The sequence below is a fragment of the Mya arenaria genome, chromosome 7 (assembly GCF_026914265.1).
Source record: "Mya arenaria isolate MELC-2E11 chromosome 7, ASM2691426v1".
In the NCBI taxonomy this organism is placed as follows: Eukaryota; Metazoa; Mollusca; class Bivalvia; order Myida; family Myidae; genus Mya; species Mya arenaria.
The window spans coordinates 37469812-37492808 of record NC_069128.1 but is presented as its reverse complement, the minus strand read 5'-3'; the positions used below and the strand labels follow the sequence as shown (position 1 = coordinate 37492808).

The window sequence follows — 22997 nt, the reverse complement described above, 5'->3', positions numbered from 1 at the left end:
CCAAGTACAGTCTCCTATACAGTCACTTCAGGGACACCAACTACAGACTCTAATACAAACACTACAGGGACATCAAGTACAGCCTCTAATACAGCCATTACAGGGACACTAAGTACAGCCTCTAATACAGCCATTACAGGGACACTAAGTACAGTCTCCTTTACAGCCACTACAGGGTCACCAAGTACAGCCTCTAATACAGCCACTACAGAGACACCAAGTACAGTCTCCTATACAGCCACTACAGGGACACCAAGTACAGCCTCTAATACAGCCACTACAGGGACACCAAGTACAGTCTCCTATACAGCCACTCAGGGACACCAAGTACAGCCTCTAATACAGCCACTACAGGGACACCAAGTACAGCCTATAGAAAAGCCATACAGGGACACCAAGTACAGTGTCACTATTGCCACTACAGGGACACCAACTACAGCCTCTATACAGTCACTACAGGACACCAAGTACAGCCTCTAATACAGCCACTACAGGGACACCAAGTACAGCCACTAAAACAGCCACTACAGAGACACCAAGTGCAGCCTCTAATACAGCCACTACAGGGACACCAAGTAGAGACTCTAATACAACCACTGCAGGGACACCAAGTACAGCCTATAAAACAGCCACTACAAGGACACCAAGTACAGCCTCTAATACAGCCACTACAGGGACACCAAGTACAGCCTCTAATACAGCCACTACAGGGACACCAAGTACAGCCTCTAATACAGCCACAACAGGGACACCAAGTACAGCATCAAATACCGCCAATACAGTGACACCAAGTACAGACTCTAATACAGCCACTACAGGGACACTAGATACAGTCTCCTATACAAACACTACAGTGACAACAAGTACAGCATCTAATGCAGCCACTACATGAACACCAAGTACCATTTCCACTAAAGCCACTACAGGGACACCAAGTACAGCCTCTAATACAGCCACTACAGGGACACCAAGTACAGCCTCTAATACAGCCACTACAGGGACACCAAGTACAGCCTTTAATACAGCCACTACAGGGACACCAAGTACAGCCTCTAATACAGCCACTACAGGGACACCAAGTACAGTGTCCACTATTGCCACTACAGGGACACCAAGTACACCCTCTAATACAGCCACTACAGGGACACCAAGTACAGCCTCTAATACAGCCACTACAGGGACACCAAGTACAGCCACTTCAGGGACACCAAGTGCAGCCTCTAATACATCCACTACAGGGACACCAATTAGAGACTCTAATACAACCACTGCAGGGACACCAAGTACAGCTTCTAATACAGCCACTACAGGGACACCAAGTACAGTCTCTAATGCAGCCACTATAGGGACACCAAGTACAGCGTCTTATACAGCCACTACAGGGACACCAAGTACAGCCTATAAAACAGCCACTACAGAGACACAAAGTACAGACTATATGACATCCACTATTGGGCAACCAAGTACAGCCTCTAATACAGCCACTACAGGGACACCAAGTTCAGCCTCTAATACAGCCACTAATGGAACACCAAGTACAGCCTATAATACAGCCATTACAGGGACACCAAGTACAGTCTCCTTTACAGCAACTTCAGGGACACCAAGTACAGCCTCTAATACAATCACTACAGAGACATCAAGCACAGCCTCTAATACAGCCATTACAGGGTCACCAATAACAGCCTCTAATACAGCAACAACAGGGATACCAAGTACAGTCTCCTATACAGCCACTACCAAGACACCAAGTATAGCCTCTAATACAGCCACTACAGGGACACCAAGTACAGCTTCAAAAGTAGCCACTACAGGGACACCAAGTACAGCCTCTAATACAGCCACTACAGGGACACCAAGTAAAGTCTCTAATACAACCACTGCAGGGACACCAAATACAGCCTCTAATACAGCCACTAAAGGTACACCAAATACAGCCTCGAATGAAGCCACTTCAGGGACACCAAGTACAGCCTCTAATACAGCCACTGCAGGGACACCAAGTACAGTATCCTATACAGCCACTACAGGGACACTAGATACAGTCTCCTATACAACCACTACAGTGACAACAAGTACAGCATCTAATACAGCCACTACATGGACACCAAGTACAGTTTCCACTAAAGCCACTACAGGGACACCAAGTACAGCCTCTAATACAGCCACTACAGGGACACCAAGTACAGCCTCTAATACAGCCACTACAGGGACACCAAGTACAGCCTCTAATACAGCCACTACAGGGACACCAAGTACAGCCTCTAATACAGCCACTACAGGGACACCAAGTACATCCTCTAATACAGCCACTACAGGGACACCAAGTACAGCCTATAATAAAGCCACTACAGGGACACCAAGTACAGCCTATAAAAAAGCCACTACAGGGACACCAAGTACAGCCTCTAATACAGCCACTGCAGGGACACCAAGTTCAGTCTCCAATACAGCCACTACAGGAACACCAAGTACAGCATCTAATACAGCCAATACAGTGACACCAAGTTCAGCCTCTAATACAGCCACTACAGGGACACCAAGTACAGCCTCTAATACAGCCATTACAGGGACACTAAGTACAGTCTCCTATACAGCCACTCCAGGGACACCAAGTACAGCCTCTAATACAACCACTACAGGGACACCAAGTACAGTCTCCTATACAGCCACTTCAGGGACACCAAGTACAGCCTCTAATACAGCCACTACAGGGACACCAAGTACAGCCTATAAAACAGCCACTACAGGGACACCAAGTACAGTGTCAACTTTTGCCACTACAGTGACACCAAGTTCAGCCTCTAATACAGCCACTACAGGGACACCAAGTACAGCCTCTAATACAGCCACTACAGGGACACCAAGTACAGCCTCTAATACAGCCACTACAGGGACACCAAGTACAGCCTCTAATACAGCCACTACAGGGACACCAAGAAGAGACTCTAATACAGCCACTGCAAGGACACCAAGTACAGCCTATAAAACAGCCACTACAGGGACACAAAGTACAGCCTCTAATGCAGCCACTACAGGGACACCAAGTACAGCCTTTAACACAGCCACTTCAAAGACCACCAAACACAGCCTCTAATACAGCCATTACAGGGACACCAAGTACAGTGTCCACTATTGCCACTACAGGGACACCAAGTACAGCCTCTAATACAGCCACTACAGGGACACTAGGTACAGTCTCTAATACAGCCACTACAGGAACACCAAGTACAGCCTCTAATACAGCCTCTACAGGGACACTAGGTACAGTCTCTTTTACAGCCACTACAGGAACACCAAGTACAGCCTCTAATACAGCCTCTACAGGGACACCAAGTACAGTCTCCTATACAGCCACTTCAGGGACACCAAGTACAGCCTATAAAACAGCCACTACAGGGACACCAAGTACAGCCTCTAATACAGCCACTACAGGGACACCAAGTACAGCCTCTAATACAGCCACTACAGGGACACCAAGTACAGCCTCTAATACAGCCAATACAGGGACACCAAGTACAGCCTCTAATATAGACACTACAGGGACACCAAGTACAGACTATATAACATCCACTATCGGGACACCAAGTACAGCCTCTAATACAGCCACTACAGGGAAACCAAGTTCAGCCTCTAATACAGCCACTACTGGAACACCAAGTACAGCCTCTAATACAGCCATTACAGGGACACCAAGTACAGTCTCCTATACAGCCACTTCAGGGACACCAAGTACAGCCTCTAATACAGCCACTACAGGGACACCAAGTACAGCCTCTAATACAGCCATTACAGAGTCATCAATAACAGCCTCTAATACAGCCACTACAGGCACACCAAGTACAGCCTCAAAAGCAGCCACTACAGGGACACCAAGTGCAGTCTCTAATACAGCCACTACAGGAACACCAAGTAAAGTCTCTAATACAACCAATGCAGGGACAACAAATACAGCCTCTAATACAGCCACTACAGGGACACCAAGTACAGCCTCTATTGCAGCCACTTCAGGGACATCAAGTACAGCCTCTTATACAACCACTACAGGGATATCAAGTACAGTCTCCTTTACAGCCATAACAGGGACACCAAGTACAGACTCCTATACAGCCACTTCAGGGACACCAAGTAGAGCCTCTAATACAACCACTACAGGGATATCAAGTACAGCCTCTAATACAGCCATTACAGGGACACCAATAACAGCCTCTAATACAGCCACAACAGGGACACCAAGTACAGTCTCCTATACAGCCACTACTAGGACACCAAGTACAGCCTCTAATACAGCCACTACAGGGACACCAAGTACAGTTTCCACTAAAGCCACTACAGGGACACCAAGTGCAGCCTCTAATACAGCCACTACAGGGACACCAAGTAAAGTCTCTAATACAACCAATGCAGGGACAACAAATACAGCCTCTAATACAGCCACTACAGGGACACCAAGTACAGCCTCTAATACAGCCACTACAGGGACACCAAGTACAGCCTATAAAACAGCCACTATTGGGACACCAAATACGGTGTCCACTATTGCCACTACAGGGACACCAAGTACAGCCTCTAATACAGGCACTACAGGGACAACAAGTACAGCCTCTAATACCGCCACTACAGGGACACCAAGTACAGCCTCTAATACAACCACTTCAGCATCTAATACAGAAAATACAGGGACACCAAGTAAAGTATTCTATGCAGCCACTACAGGGACACCAAGTACAGCCTCTAATACAGCCACTACAGGGACACCAAGTACAGCCTCTAATACAGCCACTACAGGGACACCAAGTACAGCCTCTAATACAGCCACTACAGGGACACCAAGTACAGCCTCCAATACAGCCACTACAGGGACACCAAGTACAGCCTCTAATACAGCCACTACAGGGACACCAAGTACAGTCTCCTATACAGCCACTTCAGGAACACCAAGTACAGCCTTTAATACAACCACTACAGTGACATCAAGTACAGCCCGTAGTACAGCCATTACAGGGACACCAAGTACAGCCTCTAATACAAACACTACAGGGACACAAAGTACAATCTCTCAAACAGCCACTACAGGGACACCACGTGCAAACTCTAATACAGCCACAACAGGGACACCAAGCACAGCCTCTAATACAACCACTTCAGGGACACCAAGTACAGCCTCTAATACAGCCAATACAGGGACACCAAGTACAGCCTCCAATGCAGCCACTACATGGACACCAAGTGCAGCCTCTAATACAGCCACTACAGGGACACCAATTACAGCCTATAATACAGCCCTTACAGGGACACCAAGTACAGCCTCTAATACAGCCACTACAGGGACACCAAATACAGCCTATAATATAGACACTACAGGGACACCAAGTACAGACTATATAACATCCACTACAGGGACACCAAGTACAGCCTCTAATACAGCCACTACAGGGACACCAAGTACAGCCTCTAATACAGCCACTACAGGGACACCAAGTACAGCCTCTAATACAGCCATTACAGGGACACTAAGTACAGTCTCCTTTACAGCCACTACAGGGAAACCAAGTACAGCCTCTAATACAGCCACTACAGAGACACCAAGTACAGTCTCCTATACAGCCACTACAGGGACACCAAGTACAGCCTCTAATACAGCCACTACAGGGACACCAAGTACAGTCTCCTATACAGCCACTTCAGGGACACCAAGTACAGCCTCTAATACAGCCACTACAGGGACACCAAGTACAGCCTATAGAAAAGCCACTACAGGGACACGAAGTACAGTGTCCACTATTGCCACTACAGGGACACCAACTACAGCCTCTATTACAGTCACTACAGGGACACCAAGTACAGCCTCTAATACAGCCACTACAGGGACACCAAGAACAGCCACTAAAACAGCCACTACAGAGACACCAAGTGCAGCCTCTAATACAGCCACTACAGGGACACCAAGTAGAGACTCTAATACAACCACTGCAGGGACACCAAGTACAGCCTATACAACAGCCACTACAAGGACACCAAGTACAGACTCTAATACAGCCACTACAGAGACACCAAGTACAGCCTTTACTACAGCCACTACAGGGACACCACGTACAGCCTCTAATACAGCCACTACAGGGATACCAAGTACAACATCTAATACAGCCAATACAGTGACACCAAGTACAGCCTCTAATACAGCCACTACAGGGACACTAGATACAGTCTCCTATACAAACACTACAGGGACAACAAGTACAGCATCTAATACAGCCACTACATGGACACCAAGTACCATTTCCACTAAAGCCACTACAGGGACACCAAGTACAGCCTCTAATACAGCCACTACAGGGACACCAAGTACAGCCTCTAATACAGCCACTACAGGGACACCAAGTACAGCCTCTAATACAGCCACTACAGGGACACCAAGTACAGCCTCTAATACAGCCACAACAGGGACACCAAGTACAGTGTCCACTATTGCCATTACAGGGACACCAAATACACCCTCTAATACAGCCACTACAGGGACACCAAGTACAGCCTCTAATACAGCCACTACAGGGACACCAAGTACAGCCACTTCAGGGACACCAAGTGCAGCCTCTAATACATCCACTACAGGGACACCAAGTAGAGACTCTAATACAACCACTGCAGGGACACCAAGTACAGCCTCTAATACAGCCACTACAGGGACACCAAGTACAGCCTCTAATGCAGCCACTATAGGGACACCAAGTACAGCCTCTAATACAGCCACTACAGGGACACCAAGTACAGCCTATAAAACAGCCACTACAGAGACACAAAGTACAGACTATATGACATCCACTATTCGGCAACCAAGTACAGCCTCTAATACAGCCACTACAGGGACACCAAGTTCAGCCTCTAAAACAGCCACTAATGGAACACCAAGTACAGCCTATAATACAGCCATTACAGGGACACCAAGTACAGTCTCCTTTACAGCAACTTCAGGGACACCAAGTACAGCCTCTAATACAATCACTACAGAGACATCAAGTACAGCCTCTAATACAGCCATTACAGGGACACCAATAACAGCCTCTAATACAGCCACAACAGGGACACCAAGTACAGTCTCCTATACAGCCACTACCAGGACACCAAGTACAGCCTCTAATACAGCCACTACAGGGACACCAAGTACAGCCTCAAAAGTAGCCACTACAGGGACACCAAGTGCAGCCTCTAATACAGCCACTACAGGGACACCAAGTAAAGTCTCTAATACAACCAATGCAGGGACAACAAATACAGCCTCTAATACAGCCACTACAGGGACACCAAGTACAGCCTCTAATGCAGCCACTTCAAGGACACCAAGTACAGCCTCTAATACAGCCACTACAGGGACACCAAGTACAGTATCCTATACAGCCACTACAGGGACACGAAGTACAGCCTCTAATACAGCCACTACAGGGACACTAGATACAGTCTCCTATACAACCACTACAGTGACAACAAGTACAGCATCTAATACAGCCACTACATGGACACCAAGTACAGTTTCCACTAAAGCCACTACAGGGACACCAAGTACAGCCTCTAATACAGCCACTACAGGGACACCAAGTACAGCCTCTAATACAGCCACTACAGGGACACCAAGTACAGCCTCTAATACAGCCACTACAGGGACACCAAGTACATCCTCTAATACAGCCACTACAGGGACACCAAGTACATCCTCTAATACAGCCACTACAGGGACACCAAGTACAGCCTATAATAAAGCCACTACAGGGACACCAAGTACAGCCTATAAAAAAGCCACTACAGGGACACCAAGTACAGCCTCTAATACAGCCACTACAGGGACACCAAGTACAGCATCTAATACAGCCAATACAGTGACACCAAGTTCAGCCTCTAATACAGCCACTACAGGGACACTAGGTACAGTCTCTAATACAGCCATTACAGGGACACCAAGTACATTCTCCTTTACAGCCACTACAGGGACACCAAGTACAGCCTCTAATACAGCCACTACAGGGACACCAAGTACAGTCTCCTATACAGACACTTCAGGGACACCAGGTACAGCCTCTAATACAGCCAGTACAAAGACACCAAGTACAACCTCTTATACATCCACTACAGGGACAACAACAACAGCATCTAATACAGCCACTACAGGTACACCAAGTAAAGTATCCTATGCAGCCACTACAGGGATCCCAAGTACAGCCTCCAATACAGCCACTACAGGGACACCAAGTACAGCCTATAAAACAGCCACTACAGGGACACCAAGTACAGCCTCTAATACAGGCACTACAGGGACACCAAGTACAGCCTATAAAACAGCCACTACAGGGACACCAAGTACAGCCTCTGAAACAGCCACTACAGGGACACCAAGTACAGCCTCTAATACAGCCACTACAGGGACACCAAGTACAGTATCCTATACAGCCACTACAGGGACACCAAGTACAGCCTCTAATACAGCCACTACAGGGACACCAAGTACAGCCTATAAAACAGCCACTACAGGGACACCAAGTACAGCCTCTGAAACAGCCACTACAGGGACACCAAGTACAGCCTCTAATACAGCCACTACAGGGACACCAAGTACAGCCTCTAATACAGCCACTACAGGGACACCAAGTACAGCCTCTAATACAGCCACTACAGGGACACCAAGTACAGCCTCTAATACAGCCACTACAGGGACACCAAGTACAGCCTCTAATACAGCCACTACAGGGACACCAATAACAGCCTCTGATACAGCCACTACAGGGACACAAAGTACAGCCTATTATACAGCCACTACAGGGACACCAAGTACAGCCTCTAATACAGCCACTACAGGGACACCAAGTACAGCCTCTAATACAGCCACTACAGGGACACCAAGTACAGCCTCTAATACAGCCACTACAGGGATACTAGGTAGAGTCTCCTACACAGCCACTACAGGGACACCAAATACAACCTCTAATACAGCCACTACAGGGACACCAAGTACAGCCTATTATACACCAACTGCTTGGAAACCAAGTACAGCCTCTAATACAGCCACTACAGGGACACAAAGTACAGCCTCTAATACAGCCACTACAGGGACACCAAGTACAGCCTCTAATACAGCCACTACAGGGACACCAAGTACAGCCTCTAATACAGCCACTACAGGGACACCAAGTACAGCCTCTAATACAGCCACTACAGGGACACAAAGTACAGCCTATAATAAAGCCACTACAGGGACACCAAGTACAGCCTATAAAAAAGCCACTACAGGGACACCAAGTACAGACTCTAATACAGCCACTGCGGGGACACCAAGTTCAGTCTCCAATACAGCCACTACAGGGCCAACAGGTACAGTGTCCACTATTGCCACTTCAGGTACACCAAGTACAACCTCTAAAACAGCCACTACAGGGACACCACGTGCAGCATCTAATACAGCCACAACAGGGACACCAGGTACAGCCTCTAATACAACCACTACAGGGACACCAAGTACAGCCTCTAATACAGCCACTACAGGGACACTGGGTACAGTCTCCTACACAGCCACTACAGGGACACCAAATACAGCCTCTAATACAGCCACTACAAAGACACCAAGTACAACCTCTTATACAGCCACTACAGGGACAACAACAACAGCATCTAATACAGCCACTACAGGTACACCAAGTAAAGTATCCTATACAGCCACTACAGGGACACCAAGTACAGCCTCCAATACAGCCACTACAGGGACACCAAGTACAGCCTTTAATACAGCCACTACAGGGACACCAAGTACAGCCTCTAATACAGCCACTACAGGGACACCAAGTACAGCCTCCAATACAGCCACTACAGGGACACCAAGTACAGCCTCTAATACAGCCACTACAGGGACACCAAGTACAGTATCCTATACAGCCACTACAGGGACACCAAGTACAGCCTCTAATACAGCCACTACAGGGACACCAAGTACAGCCTCTAATACAGCCACTACAGGGACACCAAGTACAGCATCTAATACAGCCACTACAGGGACACCAAGTACAGCCTCCTATACAGTCACAACAGGGACAGCAAGTACAGTGTCCACTATATCCACAATAGGGTTACCCGGTACAACATTTTCTATAGGCACGCCAAGTGCAATGTCTACTTATGTGAGAACAGTAACACCAAGTACGCATTCTACTTCAGTGACTACAGGCCCACCTAACACAGCCTCAACGGTTTTTCCCACTATGAAGCCAAACTTAGGTAATTTGACTGTTTTGTTTCTCTTACTTATTTTTCATTTGTTTTAAATTTCAACGACAATATTGTGGAGTATTATTCGGGCAGCTATACGCCATTATTAATATTACAACGTGTAATCAACCTTAAAGATTAAAGATTTTGTATTTGCACATTATTTTCACACAACTATGTAACAATATATATTTCGTACTTATTATTAAAACGATAACTGTTTTAATAGTGAGGGCCGTGGTCGTGTTCAACTTCACACTTGTGATTCAAACTACATTCAGCGAGGCAATCGGTCAAGATGCAGACTTTAACAGACACTTTAGGGAACTGGTAATATCTCTCCGATACAATATACTTTATGAAAGTGAATGCAGTGTCAGAGTATAACTTCACACTTGTGATTTAAGATCAAGTAGCTCTGCCATGAACGAGACTTTAAACCTCTCTTTTTGAAATCTTGTAAGAATCTCCTCGAGTCGCTACTAAATATATGTGAGAAAATGATCGAAGTTCAAAGAAGAAATTCGAGGATTCGCTTGTTCAAGTTGTTCCTGTGTGACTGTTTTGGAGGTTGTTCTCAGTCACACTGGCTCCAAAATTTATTTTCACTATTGATTTTAAAACCATTTTACAACATGAAAATTACCATAGAAAAAGATGTTTTATATGAAAAAAGTGTATGAAGACATATCTATAAAATTCTATTCGATTTCTCTCCATATAGCCTAGTATTAAAACCCGGGTCGCAGTACACCGTACCGTACACATTTAGAGTATTTTAGTATTTATAACCAGCATTAATCAGAAGGCTTACACTACAAACACACATATGGTAATATGTATTCAATCATAAATAAATCAAAATGCAATTACTTATAATTGTATTTTATTTAAATCTAATCCGTTTTAAATTTGAACTTGGCTGATGATATTTATTTGGTCCTTTTTTAAGTAATTGCAAAGTAATCCTAAGAAGGGCAATGTTGCCATAGAACGTTTGAGACGAAGCCCGACCTATCGGCCACTTATGCGTATTCAACATTTTGTTTGGTCTTTATTCTGAAGTATACGAAGAATCATACGAGAAATCATGAGCATTCCATCCAAGCTCATCCCTAGTTTGTAAAGCCCGAGTCAAAGATACGAAGGACTAAGGCCTCCGAATAATAGATGTTTTGTTTGCTTAAATATGCCTTTCAAAAAATACAAAATACGGGCGTTTTATATTTTATCCGAGGGCAAATATAAAATTATTACTTTTTTGATAATTCTCGTACAGCAACATATTACCCGAACTAAAAAAGAATGAATAAATATTTATTTAATAATGTTATTAACGACTCCGGATATAACCGACAACGGCTGTACCGTCTAGATTCCGTACATACTGCATTATGCTATACGTTTACACTATGTTCCCGGTGGCCACGGCAGCCCCGTTTCAGACCACCGTGGAGAAAACGGGATAAACGTGAGACAGCGCGGGGGAGTGAGATATGCAAACGTGACAGACCGTTATTGCCGTGCATGCCGGGCCAGAATTTTAAACTGTCAAAAAAATTACCACGGCAGCCACGGTGTGGATGATACCGGTAGTAGGTCGTAGTAAAACGGGGTAAACGTAATGACACGTGACACGTGACAGTACGTAATAGGCCGTTACACAACTTATAAATCGTCCGTATGGGGGCGGGAATCATATGTAATCCCCGGCATCTGAAGTTCCTTTCCAGTTTTGTCACGTTGTGCTTCGTTTTGTCACGGTTTTCACGGCAAGCTAGAGTGAACGATAGCCGTTTTGTTACGTTTCATTTGCGGTGAAAACACAAAATCTTCTTCATCTTTGGAATTCATGTTTACTTGTCGAAGTGTTCTGATACAGTGATACCGCGATTGCTGTTGTTTGGGGGATTTTATTTATACCGTGGACACAAACGTAATCCAAAGTTCTGCGGTGTTCGCGTTCGATGCATAGGAAGCCTTGACAAAACGTGGAAAACGCATCAGACCTGAATGAAGACGTGAACAACGTGAGGGATCCCATCAGAACGTATCGGACCGGGACGCAACGTACATGCATCCCTGGTAGACCGCGCCCGGACCTTAGTGCGCCTTGGACGAACCACTTGTTCGCCCCTACGGCTTGTCACGGTTACCTTGATAAAACGTGAGGAAACTTAGCACAACCTAACAAAATGGGGACAAAAATGGCCAAAATCACACGGCGCAATACGTTTCGGGCAAACGGGGCTGCCGTGGCCACCGGGAACATAGTGTAAACGTAGCATTACCGTATAGCCGATATATGACGGACGGATACAATTGTCGGTTAATGAAATTCAACATAAAGGGATCCGTTATCTTTTGTCTTCTCATATCTTAATATTTATGTCCACACGATCAGGCCACAACATATTCAGTTGCGTCTCGGTGCCTGTCATCAACATAATTCTTGTAATTTAGTTGTTTTCGTATTTATTTCAGCTCATGCAGACAATGTTTAACAACATTCCACATGTAAACTTCACAGTCACTTACAGGTAAAGGTTAATGCTTATTAATTAAAACTTCAAAATGTAGCTTTTAAAATCCTGGTCAATCGAAATCACAGAGTACATTTTAAAAAGCTGGTTCTTGAAAATATACATTCGTGGAAACTTCCGATGACGTCGGATGCAATCCCTATTCCATGTCGACTTAGCCAATAGTGTGTTGACTCGTTATGAATGTGTTTTTAGATATTCTACATCATGAACTTTGTCATAAACATCAGGGACGCCTATTTTGTCACAATAGTTAGTAAATTACTTATATGTATCAAATCATTTCTTAATTATACCATTCAGAGACGAATGCATTCAATATGAATACAGTGTTTCATGGTGATTGAAATTCATTCATCCACTTAATATTTCATGACGTCATTTTCGTATCTGATATTTAATGAGGTCAGGTGTGTGTATAAACTCACTATTCATTACAGTGCAGGAAGTATACGGTGTCACATTGCGACGACAGTGCCACAAGAGAAACCAGGGATCGCACATGAAACCGTGAAGGCACTAGAAGATATCCAAATCAATACTAACGTCGCAAAAAAACGTCATTGCCACAAATCTGACTCACCTTTTAACAAAGGTCCTCCATATCAATATCAGCGAGGACGCTATTGAAGTCAACAACATTGTGGAAGAGATAGCGGGAAAAAAAGGTAACTTCTCTTGATATCAAACAGATTCAATTCGTGTTATTTTTTTTCCATTCTCTCGAATGTTTAAGGTTATTTAACTAAAATCAATATTTTATCAAATCGATCACCCAATTTTTAACAAACCGACCTCCTTAATGCGCTGGGAAATATGTTTACTGCATGCCATGATCAATTAGGCTGAAAATGGCATGATATCTAGTTTTACATGCAACATATTGTTTTAAATATGGTTATATTATCAATAAGAGCGGTAACTCATAATAGATAACTGTCCTACATAGGTTAATTTCTACTAATATTGAGTGTTATGGCTATAAACGGTACAATGTAATCCGTGGCGTTCACAACCGTCCAGCTAATTGATTACTATAGTAAATATTCATTTATATCTTGTTCATGTATTGTTTATAAACCTTTTTCCTAACAGAGGCATACGAACAGTCTCCCGACCCCTGTTCCTACTTTCGGTCAGACGTGTGCCCGACCACCGCCTACTATTTCACGTGCGCGGGGAATGGATCACCCTCTTGCAGACACAAATGCGAGGGGCCGAATGGGCAGGGCTTATGTGGGGATCATGGCACGTGCTTCTTTGGTCTCCAAGACAATGCACTGGCTTGCAAGTATGTCGATATGACAAATAAACGAGGGCGAGTGGTTTGGTAAAAAATGCACGAATATGAATGATATATATGGTACATATTCAGATAAAACACTCTATGAAATTAATTTACTGGTTCATTCGTATATGGAACATTGACTTGGGTGACGCTTTCGACTGAATAAATTACATTCAAAATAAAACATATGTTTGCATATATATTACTTAAAGTCAAACTTTTAATTGCGTTTCTGGAAATTTGCTTCTTCAAAAAAGAGTGATACGGGCAAATTAGATAGTAAGGACAGGCACATTTTACATTTGGCGATTTCTAAAAATAGAACAATAATAACCCGTATGTTGCAGGTGCGAGGTGACATCATGGCACGTGTATCACGGCGCGCAATGTGAGCAGACGACAGCGACACTTTGGTTCGTGTTGGCGGTATCTCTGGGTACAGGAAGTGCTTTCCTGCTCATTCTTGTAGCCATCATTGTTTGGCTCTGCATACGCCGCCGACGAGATAAAAAGACGCACGGTGTCAGGTAATTAATTCGTAGGGTCATTTAAGGGTACAATATATGGATGTTAGCATCATTTTAGCATCCTTTTTACAAATTGGTGACGATTGCTTCAAACATAATTATATATGATAATAAGTCAATGGTCAACCCTGATTATTATTATTATTATTATTATCATTACTATTATAATTATTATTATTATTATTATTATTATTATTATTATTATTATTATTATTATTATTATTATTATTATTATTATTATTATCTATTAATATATTAGTATATACACATATTATTTGTCTTTCAGTCTGTCTGATGACTTGGAATGGGAATTTTTGAGGGCTAAAGGGATTGGGACTCTTAGGGACCTCAGTTTCCGGTCACGCCCCGATAAGACGAGCCCCCTATACGGCCGATTCCACAGACAACCTGGACATGTCAATGAGGTTTATTTAATACTTTAGCAACTTCGGTGTTGGAGGGTATGGGGCTTTTAGAGACGTCGTTTATTTGGATACGCCAAGGAAACCTACCAGAGCATGATACATGATACATATCCCCTAACAGCAAGCTTCTTATTCTATCTTTAATTATAACCTAGTGTTAACTAATATTATCAAAAGTCTGTTATAAATATGTGATTTAATTGACTGACAGAAGAGTATGAAAAAAATGGTTCCAACATCGTAACTAGGTCAACAAAAATCGCCGAAGCGCAGCCTTGAGCGTCTGTTTTCTTATTCTCTAATTTTCTCTCCCAACAGACATTTGAACCGGTGTTTAGCGGAAATGGCCGACTGCGGGCGGGCATGTACCTCCCGACAGAACCAGAAGCTGGTGCCTCAAACGTGCCTTCCTTCCTTCGTATCGACACCGCCGCTGACGTAAGTATATGATCGTAATCTATGGTATCAATCGACTAAGGTAATGTTAACCAATTAAGCTGAGATCAACCGAGTATGGTCATATCATCATATTTAGTAAATGTCAACCGATTAAAGAAATACAAACTAAAGTCGGTCACATCATCCGACTCATGTGATTTCAGTTCATTGGGGAATTGTCACATGATTTTCACCGTATAGTCGTACCAACCGTATCTGCCATATACTGATTTCGGTCATTTTAACCGAATTAGGCCATATCAACTGATATCGCCCAAATCAACCGATTTTTATCATACATACTGAATTAGGCCATGTCAACCGATTTCAGTCATATATTGATTTCGTTCATTTTAACCGAATTAGGCCATATCAACTGGTTTCGCCCATATCAACAGATTTTTGTCATATATAGCGAATTACACCATATCAACCGATTTCGGTCTTGTACCGATTTCGGTCATATAAACTGACTTGGGCAATATCAACTGATTTTGGTCTTAAAACGATTTTCTTCATATCAACCGAATAAGACCATATCAACCGATTTCGGCCGAATATCGATTTGGGCCATATCAACCTGAAACTGTATTGTTAGTTATAACTATCTCTTTGACTTATTTGTGCTCTTTATGGACACCTTCATAAATTGGCATCAATATATCACCATTTAAATCAGCGCATTAAAATACTTCCATATATGCATTTTAATGGTTTCTTTCTGAATCATGTTGATGTTGGCCAAAGATAACGCATTTTCAAGCAACTTTTATATACAACTACTTTGTTTGCAGCCTGAATACTAGTTAGCTTACTTTCTATAGCCACCCGATATTCCACTAACCCTTCAACCCTAACTTAGTTAAAATCTGCTAGCTTAACTCATTTATTTAAGAAGTTATCTTGTTCTGTATTCTTGATTTTGTTCCCGTGTTGTTCTGTCAATGTTAGGTGGATGTTATTAGTTTCAAAACTGTGTTATCATTAATTACAGAAAAAATGTCAACAACTCTTTAAAAACAAATCCAAATTAGACATTCAAGATTTGGCACATCCTTATGATATTACTTAGAGCATGCTGAACTCACGTCTCTTATTTGTTTCCAGTATTCCATACAACGACCGACAGTTTCGTACGAACCATTGGACGTCTACAGAAACCTCTACTCAGATGTGAGTATAAGTGGAACATTTCATTTACACCCAAATTAATCAGTGATCATGAACAGTCATACATATCAATGTATATTACAATTCCAAATATCAATAAAAACATACTCTCAAAAATAAATAATAATTTTCGATTACAGACATGAACAAGCATCAACAATTACAACACTAATGTCCGAGTTTAGAATACCAAGTTGGTAATTTGGAAAATTTAATAATCGCCACATTTAAATCTAACACAATTTGTTAAAACATTTTGAGCCACAATAGATTCTGATTCTGTTTTACAGGCATATAACACAGAGTTTCCGACAGACACACGCCCTAAGCCATCAGCTCCTGACATGGAAATTAGAACAATGGTTTAGTTGCCATGGCACTGGAAGTTTTAATATAAGTTGCGCGCGCATAACCAGCTGGCCTGAACATGCGCGAACATATTATAGCGCTTTGGTACATTTTGTTTCATTATCATTTAATCATATTATGATATTTCCTTTATTGTATTTTGCTTGACGGAAAATATAACCAGTTACATTCCTTTATTGTTGTTAATGTTTTATTATGTTTATGGATATTAAAATAAAGCCTTTAAGCAGTTTTATGTATTTAGTTAATGTAAAATAATAAAGGCATGTCAGATGTAGTTCTTTTTCAGCTAGTGTGTTAGTTTTATCTTAGTTTGGGCTGGGACCAATAATACAACGCCAAATATTTTTTTTCATTAGTGTATTCTATGTTAAATGAAAGATAATGTATTCAGGTTTATATTGGTAAATAAATTGTCAAATTATCATATTCAGTTTTAAATAAATGAATATTTTCATTACACCTTTCCTCTTTTTCAAACCTGTTCTGGCGGTCAAATATTGCCGATTTTCATTGAACGTCTCTTTTTTAACTCGCCTTTTCAACTCCACACATCTTTTTTCATTAGTGCATTTTATGTCAAATGAAAGGTAATTTATTCAGCTTTATTTCGATGTATAAATTGTTAAAATTTCATGTTTATAATTAAATAAATGATAATTTTCGTTAGACCTCTCTTGTTTTTTTAAACCTGCACAGGCGGTCAAATATTGCCGACTTTCATTTAACGCCTCTTTTTAACTCGCCGTTTTAAAGCCAAGCATATTTTTGTTATTAGCGCATTTTATGTGAAAGGAAAGGTAAATTATTCAGCTTTATATCGGTGTATAAATTGTAAAAATCTTAAGTTTAATACTTTAGTAATGACCATTTTTGTGAAGTCATGTACATATTTCACTCCATACGACATCGCTGTAAATCTTGAAGCGCGCGCTGATATCGATCGAATCATTGTTATCAGTGATAAAATCAACTGACGACAGCATATCCAGACTGGCTCATGCTGTATAGCTTGGTTTCCTCTCCCTGTAATCTTACTCCGAGGTTTGGGTTACAATCTTGGTACAGTGTTGAACACGACAAATAAGAAATTAGGCATTCGGAACTCCTCGCCCTTTTTTTATCGAAAACAACCTCGGATGTGTGCCGGTTCGAAAATGTTTGAATTATATCATTAATTAAATGTAGTGTTTTAAAGTTGCATTTATTGATCAAAGTTTAAATTAATTGCCAGTGAAGTGTATTATTGCAAACGTAATTAAAATTCCCAAGAGGTAAGTCATAAAGTTTTACTGCTAAATAAAATAACTTCGCGATCTACTTGCAGAGGACTTAAACGTACAACTTTTTTGGGTATGTAAACCGTCCAAATACATCCGAGATTGTTTTTGATAAAAATGGCCGAGGAGTTCCGAATGGAAATTAGGATCCCAGGTCCATCTTACCAAGAAACCTGTCGCTTGGTGGGTGGCCCAATCACCGTGAACGTGAACTTATATTGGAACTATTACATTGGAATTATCTATGAAAAATACATTCATGTTTTAGATATATTATTTTATGTACACGCTTTCAAAACAATATAATTTATTTACAATCCCATGCCCAGCCATCCTCGTTCACCAGAGTGATGATTTATCACGATCGAACCTCAGATGAATGAGAATGTGCCCGGCATACACGATTACATAATTTAAAGAAGACAGAATCATCCGGCATTCTGTTTATTTTGGGGTCCTATAACCCTGATAATATCTTTGGACCAATCAGAGAAGAGTATTAACAAAATATTCAGAAATTTACCTACATTCAACGAAACTTTGACCCAAATGATGCACAAATAAAATAGGATTAGATTTAGAAAGTTATTTCCAAAGTTTTAAATTCAATCAAGTGCAGAATATAAGGGGCCTTTTTATGATTCAGTTTTTAAAAATACCATTTGACTCATCCAGTTTGACAACTGAAAATAAGTAAACATAAATACCCTGAAAATGGCTCATAAAAAACTACGCATGGGTACACAGTTGGCATAATCTTGACATTCACGGTAATAGGATCCTCGGGCCTACAGGGACACAGACCATGCAATCAATCCTTCGACTAAGAAGAAGAAGAAGAAGTAGAAAATGAAGCAGAAAAAGAAGAAGAGTAATCCAAACACACTTAAGACAGGCAGATGAAAAAATGAACAAAACATATTTAATTATCGTTTTACTACTGCTTTTCATAAAGGAAATCCACAAAAAGACGCATGTTATGCATAGGAGTTATTGTTGGGCCAGACACAAACGCAAGACATATTGTCACACTTGGTCGTACAGAAAGGTGGACACCCGGACGCCGCTCCCTGTGGACATTTGGTAGTTGCGCCGCAGGGGTCTGAAACACACAAAAATATGTGACTCAGTCAACACACATTTGATTATTCATGTACATTGCATGTACACTTCCATATGTAGAGTGTTAACGTTAACTCATAGGGTAGTCACATACATGTGCACCTCTACACCTTTTGTCAATATACTAGAAATGAAAGCTTTCACGGCCTTCGTTTGCAAAAGAGTGGTCAGTGGTTAAAATGAAACACATTGGATTGTTCATAAATATGCCCATGTGCAGAGTGACAACGTTTACTCATAGGGAAGGCACATAGACCCCTACATCTTTAGGCTATTCACTAAGAATAGTAACATTCAGGTATTTGCAAAGGTATAGTCGGTGACTCTACCAAACAATGAGTATCGTTTCAATTAGCCTCGGGTTCGTGTTAATGCGCCTGGTAAATGGTTCACTACTGATGATAGTTTGTCACTTAATTTGAGTGGTCTGAACGCCCGAAGTTATCAAGCAACATGACGATCGAAAAACAGAAGAAAACAACAACTCACGATTCGGACACATGCACTTCTGGTCAATGCATTGCGAATGGTAACCGTCTACACACTTCTGCGGACAATCAATGTTGGTCGTGCATGCCTGTACGCCTACAATGATAACATATGATGCGCATATCAACAATAGTATATGCCAGTACAGCTGAATTGATAAGCAAACATGGTGCTTATATTCGCATAGATAATACAGTGTGTAGTTGCACAGCTGAGATGATGAAATATGGTGTCTATATCCACATCCATGTCATTCTAATAACCACACTGATTTTTTTATGAACTTCCGTTCTTAAATTAATTAAAAAAAATCATATTCGTCCACATCAAAACATGTAGTTCAGAAAAAATGATGCAAATTATTTGTCATAAACATGCCTTTTAATTTGCGCAAATAACAAGCATTCAGTGTTTTATATTCTTAAATAATTGATTAAAACAGTTAAAGCAACTAAAGGTTGTCTTTAACCTTCAGTTTGTCAACGGAGGGTTACTTCCCTTAGAAGAAAATATGCCTTGAAAAGTAAAACCTGCGAACCTTTTTTAAATGGAATTCAAACAAGGTTTGTGACTGGAAATATATTCAAAATACTTAAATAAAATAGCTGAAAGATCGAACCAATGTATTAAAGAACATTATCAGAGTATAAACTAATTAGTATCGAGTTGTACACTTAAATATGTCCCTTTATCATGTGCACTATGATAATTTGATCCAATTTAAAGTAGAGAAAGCCATATAAAATAAAATATTCTACAGATTGTTACATGAAATTGAACTTAATTCAAACAATAGATATTTAGTTTAAAGATAAGAATCTGTTATTTTTACGACACTGTTAAGCAAAACAAGTATGCCATAAATTTTCTCAGCATTGCCGATTGGCAGTTTTTTTAGGCTAGATCATTCATAATTGGGATCAGTTTCACAATCTACAATCACAGATACATGCATAGATAACGCAAGCCATGTAAATTTATGTTGGATTTTCATTATTTTCAGTTTCTGAAATAAGTTCATACATGAGCTTGGCACATCGGGATTACCATTTCTATAAAATTTACCAGTTAGTATGTATCAGGATTATTCATACATTACTAAAATTAACTAAAATCTGAAGTCAGATATTGGATTTGAATTACTCAAAATATGTTGAAATGCCTGAGATAAATATATGTCGAATTTGGATTTGGCATCATGTTATTTCGATGATAAATAAGCATATTTATTTTCATCGCTAGATTTTAAAAATTCAAAGACATAAAAAACTTACAAAATAAATATTAAGGGTATTATTCATTACCAATTCCACGAATGCATTGCAAATCGAGCGAAGTGTACTTGGCTCTGATCGGCATATAAGAAGCGATAAACTATAAATTCAACTTACAGACGAGGGTAGCAGCTGTAATAATCAAAATAGTCAGTTTCATGATTTCAACAGTGGTGTTTCCCAAATCAATTTGGCTAACGAAATATGATGACGAAGATCTGTACTTCTGACTAGATAAGATATTCATAGATCTCCACATATATGTCAGGGACGGACATTAATCAGGACACATAGATATGTATTTATCTAGAACAATGACATGGAGGGCAACGATTCTGTTACTTCCAAATACTAAAATAGCCTTGAATTTAGCTAAAATCAGATTAGCAGTTGCTCGCCTTAAGGGAATCAAATCGTAAACGTTAGCCTCAAACAACTTTTCAGTTTAAAAAGATCCCATGAAAGCAAATTCAACATGATAACACAAACACTTGTAAAACATCTATGAAACCTGTAGCTCTGTTGTACCATCTTTGCACTTTGCCACATTTGCGGAGGGGCTGCTGTCTGATATATATATATACATATATATTTCGCTAAATATGTTAAGTAACTAGCTGTAATGGTTAAAATCATTTTTAAACGAATTGGATGGCATTTTTTTTAAATATTATACTTTGAGTTTCCATAATGAATAATGTTTTTCGTGCCGTACTTATTGGTTGAATTGCTTACATATATTGGCCGTTTACATTAAATTTGAAGCAAAACAGCCTGTCTGATAATTTTATTACGTAAGCGTCTAACTTCTATGGCCGCGCTGTTAGAAGAACGCGGAAATGTGTCATAATAATGCGGCTCGTTTTGTTCTGAAACTGACTTTTAGTACTATGAAAGAATCGCAACAAAGCTTTGCACGAAGATAACAGCGTTGGTCTGTTAGTCACGGAGCGCACGTCAACTTCTTCATCCTATTATAAAACAATGAAAATGTTTTTTTAAGTGTTCACATGTTGATATCCAGTTACGAAAGTATTCACTAACTGTTTTTAAATAAATAATGTTCAACATCAGTTTTTTTACACCGTGGCTTTCATGCGTTGAAGACAATGAAGATTTTCGTGAAAAAATATCTTACGACGGAAAAGAACAATTAATGTCGTCTGAAAGAGAAAAACACTTGAGTGTATCAATTAATACTTCTCCATCGAGATCCATTGAAGGCGGTTCCTTATCTCATATTACAAAATAAAAAGATTGATAATTTTCAAACACAAATGTTAACATTGGGCTAAATCAGACATATTGTTTGTCAACATATTAAGACAATGGCTTGCCCGATAAAGTTCTTTAATACTTGTATAATGTATTGTGTATAGCTAGACTTCATCAATAAATGCTAGATATTTAAATTTGCTATGTATTTAGCTTTAAATGCCTATGTTTAACAAAAAACAGGTGCTCGCATCTTTTATTTATAAGGACCATTTTTTGTTTGAACTATACGTTTATGAAATGAGAATGTTTGGCACTGGGCTGCCCCCTTTTGGTATTCAGGTAACAGCTTTGTACTCGTATTTTAGGCACATTAACAGAAATATGAGAAGAAATAATTGCATTTTCAGTTTACAGATTGATCTGTTATTAAATAGCGGGTCTAAATAGTCAAAAGAGAAAATCATTATAATTGTGTTTTTATCCTTAAGAAACAAAATATTAGCATTTTATGAAATGATTAAGAAACAATGAGCGTATCATAAACGATTCACTCACATTACAATGAATCATTGTTACCCACAACGGAACCAACGGGGTATGACTGTGAAT

The 22997-nt window shown here is 40.8% G+C and overlaps 2 protein-coding genes across 2 annotated transcripts in view; both read left to right on the top strand.

The window, feature by feature from the left end:
• Positions 1–10672, top strand: part of LOC128241114 (uncharacterized) — a 10993-nt gene extending 321 nt beyond the window's left edge. Inside the window, exons 2-12 of the mRNA XM_052958091.1 lie at positions 1542–1787; positions 2067–2170; positions 2402–2497; positions 2912–2962; positions 4611–4725; positions 5860–6051; positions 6964–7089; positions 8125–8174; positions 8604–8781; positions 10195–10254; positions 10653–10672. Coding sequence (XP_052814051.1) covers positions 1542–1787; positions 2067–2170; positions 2402–2497; positions 2912–2962; positions 4611–4725; positions 5860–6051; positions 6964–7089; positions 8125–8174; positions 8604–8781; positions 10195–10254; positions 10653–10672 — 1238 coding nt within the window. The remainder of the gene's footprint in view (positions 1–1541; positions 1788–2066; positions 2171–2401; positions 2498–2911; positions 2963–4610; positions 4726–5859; positions 6052–6963; positions 7090–8124; positions 8175–8603; positions 8782–10194; positions 10255–10652) is intronic.
• Positions 10673–12440: 1768 nt separating this feature from the next.
• LOC128241113 (uncharacterized) lies at positions 12441–17674 on the top strand. Its single transcript, XM_052958090.1, has 8 exons — positions 12441–12520; positions 13404–13456; positions 13884–14079; positions 14424–14603; positions 14890–15028; positions 15347–15466; positions 16574–16639; positions 16927–17674. Exons 1-8 carry the CDS (start codon positions 12441–12443, stop codon positions 17002–17004), a joined length of 912 nt encoding a protein of 303 aa, XP_052814050.1. The 3' UTR covers positions 17005–17674.
• Positions 17675–22997: the final 5323 nt, after the last annotated feature.